Source organism: Triticum urartu, chromosome 1A (genome assembly GCF_056163025.1).
Source record: "Triticum urartu cultivar PI428250 chromosome 1A, HENAU_Tu73, whole genome shotgun sequence".
NCBI lineage: Eukaryota > Viridiplantae > Streptophyta > Magnoliopsida > Poales > Poaceae > Triticum > Triticum urartu.
In genome coordinates this window covers 402,728,012-402,738,688 of record NC_141873.1, presented here as the reverse complement: position 1 = coordinate 402,738,688, position 10,677 = coordinate 402,728,012, and the positions used below count along the sequence as shown (strand labels likewise).

The 10,677-nt window shown below is 40.9% G+C and overlaps 2 protein-coding genes across 2 annotated transcripts; both read left to right on the top strand.

Moving 5' to 3' along the window:
* Positions 1–220: 220 nt before the first annotated feature.
* On the top strand, positions 221–1,442 carry LOC147991434 (uncharacterized). The gene is made up of 2 exons (XM_087538670.1): positions 221–294; positions 1,013–1,442. The coding sequence occupies exons 1-2, from the start codon at positions 221–223 to the stop codon at positions 1,440–1,442; spliced, it is 504 nt and encodes a 167-aa protein (XP_087394796.1).
* A 5,266-nt stretch (positions 1,443–6,708) lies between these two features.
* Positions 6,709–7,086, top strand: LOC147991433 (uncharacterized). The gene has a single exon (XM_087538669.1). The coding sequence runs from the start codon at positions 6,709–6,711 to the stop codon at positions 7,084–7,086; it is 378 nt and encodes a 125-aa protein (XP_087394795.1).
* The last annotated feature ends 3,591 nt before the right edge of the window (positions 7,087–10,677 follow it).

Genomic DNA, 10,677 nt, shown 5'->3' with positions numbered 1-10,677 from the left:
GGGCGATGGCGGAGGAACCGTCCACCAAGCGTCATCAAGACGAGCCGTCAGAGAAGAGCAGCAACCTCATCGACGTTCATGTCCCCGGCAAGAAGCGCGAGTACACCAAAACCCTCAGAGAGGTTGAGCTCCACGGCAAGGAGACGCTGGAGATCGTCTGCACTAGCGAACCAGACAAGGCCGACGAGGTGATCTCCAGGCTCTGGAGGAAGGCTGGGGCATGATTCGTAGGATCGTCGGTGTTGGTGTGCACTACACCAATGGAGATGAACCTCCCCAGATGGCAGCAGTCCTGTAGTTGTGCGTCGACGACCTCTGCTTGGTGTACCACATCGCAACGGCCACAAAATGGTGAGCCATCCTACTCATTTGCCATGTTTGGTTTATCTGTTTTATTAGTACTGTATCCTGAAAATTTCATCAGACTTGTTTCCCAACTAGATGTACTAGTGTGGCTTGTGAAAAGTGGATGCACTACTGCATTTTCTCAAGTAGATACACTATAAATGTATTTTTGAACCTGATGCACCGGATTACTATTTGGAAAATCTCGCGGAAGATTAATTTCTGAAGTTGACTGACTAGTCTAGTTTCTGAACTTGATCCAATAGTGTAGTTCATGTACTCAATGTATTAAAAAGATGTTTCTGAACTTGATGTAGTGAAGTATTTTCTGAATTTGATCTAATGTTATTCTCATAAGAAAAACACTAAGGACTTGGTGAAGCACTGTTTATGTGTTATCCTATTCAACAAACGTAAACTAAGCTAGTACCAAAGCAGAACATACAACATTGACTGAAACTATGTATAATCCAAAAAAGAAGAATAACATGATGTACTTAATTTAATTTCAGAACTTTGTTTACTAGTTTATGAAGTACATTCACCCATTATTTATGCTACATAAACATATACTTAAATGGATTCATCGCTTGTAAGACAAAACAAAAATGAATAATTCAAACATCAAAAGTAATGCTGATTTTCAAAAATGTCTCTCCCCTTGTAGGCCCAAGCGCCTGAACGAGTTGCTGCAGTATAAGAAGTTGTTCACATTTGCCAGTTTCAGCATTGAAAGCGACAAAGAGAAGCTGAAGTTGTCTGGTTTGGAGATCAACCCTGGCAAGTTCATCGACATTCAGCGCAAGTGGAGAGTACCATACACCGGAAAAGAGTACGACTCCTTGACTGATGTTGCAGCCAGCGTCATCCACCCATTCTACAAAGGCATGGAGAAGAACATCAACACGCAGGAAGATTACAAATTGTGGGGGACCAGCCCGCTCGCAGACAACCTCATCGAGTACGTAGGAGTGGATGCATACGCCACGTACAAGGCATGGAGCATGATCGACTACATCACAGATGGTTCGGAAATTGCAAAAGAGCGGGAGGCTGTGAATTACTACGACCAACCCTACTGCCCCTATGCGGGATGAAGATACATCAGAGCCTGCCTTCATTTTACTTTTGCTTGTGCTTGCCTTTTTGAAGGAAATATGCCCTAGAGGCAATAATAAAGTTATTATTTATTTCCTTATATCATGATAAGTGTTTATTATTCATGCTAGAATTGTATTAACCGGAAACATAATACATGTGTGAATACATAGACAAACAGAGTGTCACTAGTATGCCTCTACTTGACTAGCTCATTAATCAAAGATGGTTATGTTTCCTAACCATGAACAAAGAGTTGTTATTTGATTAACGGGATCACATCATTAGGTGAATGATCTGATTGACATGACCCATTCCATTAGCTTAGCACCCGATCGTTTAGTATGTTGCTATTGCTTTCTTCATGACTTATACATGTTCCTATGACTGAGATTATGCAACTCCCATTTGCCGGAGGAACACTTTGTGTGCTACCAAACATCACAACGTAATTGGGTGATTATAAAGGAGCTCTACAGGTGTCTCCAAAGGTGCATGTTGGGTTGGCGTATTTCGAGATTAGGATTTGTCACTCCGATTGTCGGAGAGGTATCTCTGGGCCCTCTCGGTAATGCACATCACATAAGCCTTGCAAGCATTGCAACTAATGAGTTAGTTGCGAGATGATGTATTACGGAATGAGTAAAGAGACTTGCCGGTAATGAGATTGAACTAGGTATTGAGATACCGACGATCGAATATCGGGCAAGTAACATACCGATGACAAAGGGAACAACGTATGTTGTTATGCGGTCTGACCGATAAAAATCTTCGTAGAATATGTAGGAGCCAATATGAGCATCCAGGTTCCGCTATTGGTTATTGACCGGAGACGTGTCTCGGTCATGTCTACATTGTTCTCGAACCCGTAGGGTCCGCACGCTTAAGGTTTCGATGATAGTTATATTATGAGTTTATGAGTTTTGATGTACCGAAGTTAGTTCGGAGTCCCTGATGTGATCACGGACATGACGAGGAGTCTCGAAATGGTCGAGACATAAAGATTGATATATTGGACGGCTATATTCGGACACCAGAAGTGTTCCGGGTGATTTCGGAGAAAACCGGAGAGCCGGAGGGTTACCGGAACCCCCCCGGGAGAAGTAATGGGCCATATGGGCCTTAGTGGAGAGAGAGAGAGGGGAAGCCAAAGGTGGGCCGCGCGCCTCCTCCCCCCCTATTCTGAATTGGACTAGGAGGGGGGAGGCGCCCCCCTTTCCTTCTCCCTCCCCACTTCTTTCCCCCTCTTAGTAGGAGTCCTACTCCTACTAGGAGGAAGACTCCTCCTTGGCGCGCCATAGGGGCCGGCCGGCCTCCTCCCCTTGTTCCTTTATATACGGGGGCAGGGGCACCCCTAGACACACAAGTTGATCCACGTGATCGTATTCTTAGCCGTGTGCGGTGCCCCCTTCCACCATATTCCTCGATAATATTGTAGCGGTGCTTAGGCGAAGCCCTACGACGGTAGTACATCAAGATCGTCACCACGCCGTCGTGTTGACGGAACTCTTCCCCGACACTTTGCTGGATCGGAGTCCGGGGATCGTCATCGAGCTGAACGTGTGCTAAAACTCGGAGGTGCCGTAGTTTTGGTGCTTGATCGGTTGGGCCGTGAAGACGTACGACTACATCAACCGCGTTGTGCTAACGCTTCCGCTGTCGGTCTACAAGGGTACGTAGATCACACTCTCCCCTCTCGTTGCTATGCATTACCATGATCTTGCGTGTGCGTAGGATTTTTTTTAAATTACTACGTTCCCCAACACTTTTATCTTGTTGTTTCAAATTAGTAGTTTGCTCTTGTTGGGTTGAACCAGTATGATTATGTCGTGCTTTTCATTGTTGAACTAGTTTATTTATGTCATCAAGTACAATGTTTTGCTTATCTCATTATATAAGTTTGGTAGCTTCGTATGTTGTTAATCCATCATTTCAAATTCAAAAAGTAGCTTCTGAATAGAACTTTGCAGCTGCTCTAAAGTACTAGTTATGATGCAACTAATCACACAACGTTTCTCTATGTCTAGTTTCGATTCAGTATTGTATATAAAACAAAACGTTGAGAACAATCAGCACAATTTGAGTTGCTTAACAACGCTTCAAAAGTTGAAGCAAAAATTCTTAATACTCCATCTAGTGTTCTGATTCATATGTAGCTGCTAGATAATTAACAAGTACTACAAACAGAAAAAGTTAAGAAAGCATCAGTACACACTTATGTTGGTCGCTTGCAGATTAAGAATCATAGTACTAGTACACTTGATCGGACAGTACATACTTACTACAATAAAAAGTACATAGAAGCATCAGTCCGTAAGCGCTACTATGAATGGACTATCAGTACAACTTAATCTACACGCAAGTACATCTCAAAATTACACTTACACAAAACTGACAAGAACTAGAACAAAAAGTTAAAGTCCAAGTTACTTCTGGAGTCAAGTACTAGATTCAAACAAACAAAAAACGAAAAAATTGACCGCCCAAGGTCAGGCGCAGGCCCTGACGCTGCTAGATACTTGAACTCGAGCCCATAGGCGAATCCCTAGTAATCCGCACAACGCAGGGCCCACCGATTAGGGCCCACAGGTCAAGAGAGAGAGCGAGCGCCGTGTATAAGCGCTCGTGTAAGTATTCAGAGGAGTTCGACCAGAGAGCCTCTGCTGCGCTTATAAACAGGTTCGGAGCCCCCTCGACTAGCGAGGTGGGACTAAACCCAGACCGCATGCGCACGCCACACTATACAGGCGCACAGACGAGCTATCTGGGTCGGAAAACGGCCCAATAGCCTACATTGTTTACAAACACAACACCAAATAAGCCCAGTTAAACAAACCAGAGGACGAGGCAAAGAAATATAAACTACAAGAAAAATGTTCAAAACTGAAAATATATAAATTCAAATACTAGTTCACAGGAAATAACTTTGAATACGAAAAATAAAAATAAAAATAATTTTAGCTCTGCACCACGGATGATAAATAAAGGGAGAAAATATGATACAAAAACAATGAACCTCTAAAAAGAAGAGAACTTAATAGCCTATCTGTTAAATGTACATAATTTAAAAAATCGAATTAAATATTACTTTCAAGTTCAACTACTAAAATGCAAAAAGTTCAAACATATAATATTTGTCAATTATGCTAAATTTATTATTACATAAAATCTAACAAGTTCAACTACTAAAATGCAAAAAGTTCAAACATATAATGTTTGTCAATTATGCTAAATTTCTTATTTACATAAAATCTGACAAGTTCAACTACTAAAATGCAAAAAGTTCAAAATAGAATTATTTGTCAATTATGCTAAATTTCTAATTTATATAAAACCTCACAAGTTCAACCACTAAAATAAAATAAGTTCAAATAGAATTTATTTGTCAATTCTGCTAAAATTTCTAATTTATATAAAATTTGTACACACCTCAACGAACAGTCTGGTCGTAAAATAATCTCAATCCCCACAAAACACCGAAAAACAAAAAAAAACTCAGTTCAATGATACATATGACATAAGTACTAAAAAAGCAGGATCAGTCAGGCCACTCACAACACTACGACACCAAGTTTCAAAACCGCACGCTGTATGAAATTACATTTGAGTTCACACAGCACTAAACCATAAGTGCACTAAAATGAGAATACAAAACTATAAAGGCCTAACTTAGGTAAGTACAGATGAAAATAAAATAAGTACCAGTTTTGAGCAACAACTCCCGGGGCACTGAAAAATGTCTTCAGATAAACTAGTCTATAAAACTTCAGTGGAAAAACAAATACTTAACATCCTCAGGGAAAAACATCACAAAGCATACGTCACCAAAACAGTCCAAAATGCCGTCATCATCACCCCTGAGACGTGCAAGTGGAATTTAGCAGGTCATAAGTATAGCTTGACAAGACAAGTCAGTGCAACAGTAAAACCATTTGAATTGGACGGTTGCTTCTTCAAGGCCACCACCCGCGCCACCCACTGAGCGGTTGCCACAAGGGACTGCAAACGGGCACCCCCACGACCACCACACCCATGCCCCTGACGAACCGCCTCCCACACATCCCCATCGACGCACTGCAAAAATACCCCATCGTCTTCCATCTCTGCCTCATTCTCAGAAACCACCATTGCCGCTTCAATCTCCACTACACACAAACCACAAACTTCTCTCTCCCAAGCCCACAGTTGCCGCAGGAAGGCGATGGCGGAGGAACCATCCACCAAGCGTCATCATGGCGAGCTCAGACAAGAGTAGCGACCTCGTCAATGTTCACGTCCCCGGTGAGAAGCGCGAGTACACGAGAACCCTCATAGGGGTTGAGCTCCACGGCAAAGAGACACTGGAGATCGTTTGCACCAGCAAACCAGACAAGGCCGACGAGGTGATGAGCAGGCTCAGGATAAAGGGCGGCGGCTTGTATCCGAGCTTCATCGGAGTTGCTGTGGAGTTCACCAGGGATGATGAACCTCCACAGATGGCGGCAGTCCTGCAGTTGTGCATCGAGGAACTCTGCTTGGTTTATCACATCGCAGCAGCCACAAAATGGTAACCCATACTACTGTTCATTCATCTGTTGTACTAGTACTACTCACTAAAAACTTCATTAAACTAGTTTCCCAACTAGATGAACTACTATACTTTGTGAAGTGTATGCACGAGTACATGTTTCTCAACTTACATGCAATTCTGAAACTGTGAAGTGGATTGTTTCACCAGATTAGCATCTGAAAGAAATGTTTATAGAATTCTGAACTTGATGCACCAAATTAATTTCTGAACTTGATGTGCTAGCATAGATTCTGATCTTGATGCACTAGTATAGTTATATAGAATTGATGTATTAAAAGATGTTTGGTGAAGTGGTATAGGTCCATATCTTGATGCACAAGTTTCTCAAATTAATTTCTGAACTTGATATAGAATTGATGCACAAAGATGTATCAAGCACTGGTATAGGTCTTTCATTCAACCAATAAAGAAAACTAAACTTGAATCAAGCAGCACATATATCATTGAATCTGTTAAAATGATTCTTGAATTTGGTGAAGCATTTGGTGAAGCACTGAAGACAGCAAAAAAGAAAAATAACATGGTGTAGTTGAATTTAGTTTCAGGACTTTGTGTACTAGTTTCTGGACTACATTCATCCATGACTTATACTATATAAGAATCTACCTCATGGATTATCACTTTCAAAACCAAAAAACAGAAGAATTAAATATTCAAAAAAGAACACTAACCTTCAATGTGTGTCCCCCCCTTGAATGCCCAAGCGCCTCAAACAGTTCCTGCAGGAGGAGAAATTGTACACATTTGTCGGTTTCAGCATTGGAGGCGACAAGCGGATGCTGAAGAAGTATGGTTTGGAGATCAACCCCAACAACTTCATCGACATGCAGCGCAAGTGGAAAGATCCACACACCAGAAAATACTTTGACTCCTTGGCCGATGTTGCAGGCGGCGTCATCCACCCATTCTACAAAGGCATGAAGAAGAAGATCGAGAAGAAGGAAGACCACAAAAAGTGGGGGACCAGCCCGCTGCTAGACAACCTCATCACGTACGCAGGAATAGATGCATACGCCACGTACAAGTCATGGAAGACAATCGACAACATCGTGACAGGTTGGGATATTTCATAAGAGCAGGAAGCTGACCCCTACTACCACTCCAATTTCGCGGGATGAGGATGCATGAAAGTCTGCATTCATGTTGCTCGCACTTCTGCCTGTCCTTAATATTGTTGTTTCAGATTTGTAGTTTGCTTTCATTATGTTGAACCAGCTACCTTATGTTATGTGTGTCAGGGTTTGAACAAGTTTGCCTATTTCTGTCATGTACATCGTTTGCTTATGTCAGTCAACAAGTTTGCTAGCTTCCTATTTTTGTTCGTCCATCATTTGAAGTTGAAGTAGGTTGAAGTTGAAACTAGTCATGCAGAAACAAAAAATCATACATGGATATTTTCACAAAAAAAAAACAGTGGCAGACTAACTAAGGACAAGAGCAAAATAGTAGAATTGGACGCTCAGTACAGCTTAGACATTTATGGTAGTACTATCACACTAAGAAAATTCAGTTTTTAGTTTCAGAAGAACACTAAAGAGACTAAGTTTCAGCCGAGGACTACTAACAGCATCGTGCTAATAGTAGTTAGAAATTTACTAAGTACTGCAATAGGAAAAGCAAAGAACAATCAGTACACATTTCCAAGCCACTAGCATGCTAGGACTGAGAGTTCTGGTACACTTGAACAAAACGGTACATTCATTCTACAAAAACATAAAAAGGAACGGGAAGCTTCAGTTCACATTCCATAAAACATTGACACACTCAAGAATAACACTAATAGTACAACTAAAATGTCAGTACAACTTAGTCTGTAAGGCAAGTACTATGATCATACAAAACATTGCCTTGAGAAGAACCACAGCCTAGAAAATAGGTCACCCCCCGGAGACATATTTAAATGTAGCTAATTTAAACCAGTATTTAAATTTTACTATGAAGTTCAACTACTACAATTCAAGAAGTTCAAACAAAAATTTGGCTCTCAAATCTTGCTAAATTTCTTATACTTGAATAAAATCTGGCTAGAGATGACGTAGCTACTTGGTCGTAAATAAGTTCAATCACAAAAAAAACTTCAGTTCTAATACATTATATGAAATCAGTTCTACATAACAAGGAAGTGTCACTCCACTCACGCTAGATCCACAAATGCCATCGTGACACCAAAATTTTAAAAGCCTAACGCTGAACGACATTACAATTCAGTACCAACAAAACTATACTATAAGTACAAGAAAAAGAGGGTACAGAAACTATAAAGGTCCAACCTAGGTTGGGACAGGTGAAAATAAATGATAAATCTCACTTTTCCCAGCAACAACTCGTAATGAACTTGGGAAGACGTGTTTTCAATTCAACTAGTTTACAAGACTTCAGTAGAAAAAATAGAACTTAACCAGAACGAATTCCCAATGAAACATACACAAGTTATATATCACACACCTATCAAAAATCAAAGACATCCAAAACACTACAATCAAAGCCTACAATGCTTTCAAGAGATATATCACACATCTATCCATTTCACTACGCGAATGATGACCATTTCTTCTATGCACCAGGAGCCAAAGGCTGAAACTCCTTGGGAAGCTCCGTCACCAGAAGCTAGTTATTCCGGTTGAACACAACTCTATACAGATCCTCATCCTTCCAATCAACAATACGAGGCTGCAAAACAATGAAACAAATTATCAAAAAATCATGACACATTAAAAAGAAGAACACACAATCTGCCAAACACGGAAAAGTGAAAAGCTCAACTAGAACCCACATCTTTATCTCGAATGTTCCCAATGATCTTTTCACCATCATAGGATCTTGCATACTTTAGAGTATAATGGCCACATTCATTCGCCCCTTGAAGTGGAACCTTCACAAACGTTGGTTTCTTTGCAAAAAGCTCCCATTTGGGCTGCTTGATCGCATTGTACTAAGCATCACCATAGACATCCTTCATTACTTGGACCATCCTAGATATCTGTAAGAAAAGAAAAGAAACCACACATTTTCAGGTCTAAGAAAAAAGCAGAAAAAAAGATGCAAAAAAATTAATCCAGTACAGATAATAAATGTCACTCACAATCTTCCCGCAGTCTTTATGATAGGTGTTCTTTGAAGGACGATGGTTCTTTGGATAAGGTAAAGAGTCAAGGATGTCGATGCTACTTCGGTACCGATTCATTACATATAAGGAAAAGTGGTTCACTTTCTTATCCTTTGGTAAAACCATAGGCTTGAATAGAGGCATCATGATCTAAAATAGATGACCAAAAAAGAAATGTTAAATATTCAAAATAAAAACCAGCATGGCAACAAACAAATAAAACCAAAAATCAGCTAGTAGATCTCACAAGGTCGGCACTGAGCAAGTCTTCATTATCTTTAACATAGCTCTTGAAATCTCTCGCTGCACTCTTCACATTAAACTCTTTATTTTCATCACCGTAAAACGTATAGTCAAGCACAACCTGCAAAAAAAGCCAAAAAAGAAATACACAGGGGAAAAGGATAAACAAAGCAAGGTATTATCAAAACTCGTAAAACAAAATAGGCGTTCTTGTCTAAGAGAAACAAACGATCTGATTGGTTACCGTGATGAAATATGGACTCAACAATACCCTTTTCCCAGACGCAAAATCACCATTTCTATCGGGATCTTTCTTCCAATCATCAATAAGGAAGTCCATTACATCACCCTCCATCATTTGCCCAGGTGCAAAAACTTCCCAGATGCGTTTCCTAGTGAAGCTGCTTACGCTATCATCAGGCTGAGGTATCATTGAGAATGTATTGCTGCAGCACGGACAAGAACAAAAAGCAGGGGAAGCAAAGATAAGGCATTCATAGCAGTTCAAGTTGTATAAAAAGTAACAGTTCAGGTCATATCTATCTAGCAGTTACAAACAAAAGAGGAAAAGAAGAGGAAACGTAATGAGGGATACTCACTCGGCATACTTCTCACATGCTTCATTGCTAAGCAACAGATTATACAACTTGCGAGCCTTGTCTGGGTGAGGGAATCTATGAGGCTGAAGCTGCTGCACAGGGGAGCAAAACTTTATAGGAGCTCTGGGTGCACGCTTCGTGCTTGTAACATTGCCAGAATCCAAAGCAAGATCCTTCCTAGCACCACCAGCTCTACGGGCCACTATTCCAGCAAGTGGGGATAAACCCTTGGCAGTAGCAGTGCTCCTGGTGACTCTTCCCATGCCAGCAATCTTGTCAAACGCATCATCATCGCTGTCTATCAATTCCACAATGGGATTCTTGGGTGTAGAGGGGCTCTCTGCACAAGCAGCCGTAGAACCTTTCAGAGCTCCCAACCGCCCCTTAAGAACACCAGACCTTGTATCATCTAGAGAACACCACTGGCTAAGATCAATAGATACGCGCTCGAGCTCCGAGAACTGGCTGCCAAAGATCCTGTAGTCATGCTCATTAAGATCCAGCCACTCACCTGCAAAAATAAAAAAAAGAAAAGAAAGCATCAAGGGTAAAGTTCAAATACATAAATCATGACAGTACCAATCAAAGAAGTACAAGATGCAAAAAATTACAAATGGTCATGCATTACGTACAAGGTTCAATGCCAAACAAACCACGGAAGTCAGCATCAAACACATCGCTAGTTGCGCAGGTGTACAGAAAGTCTTCCTAATGTC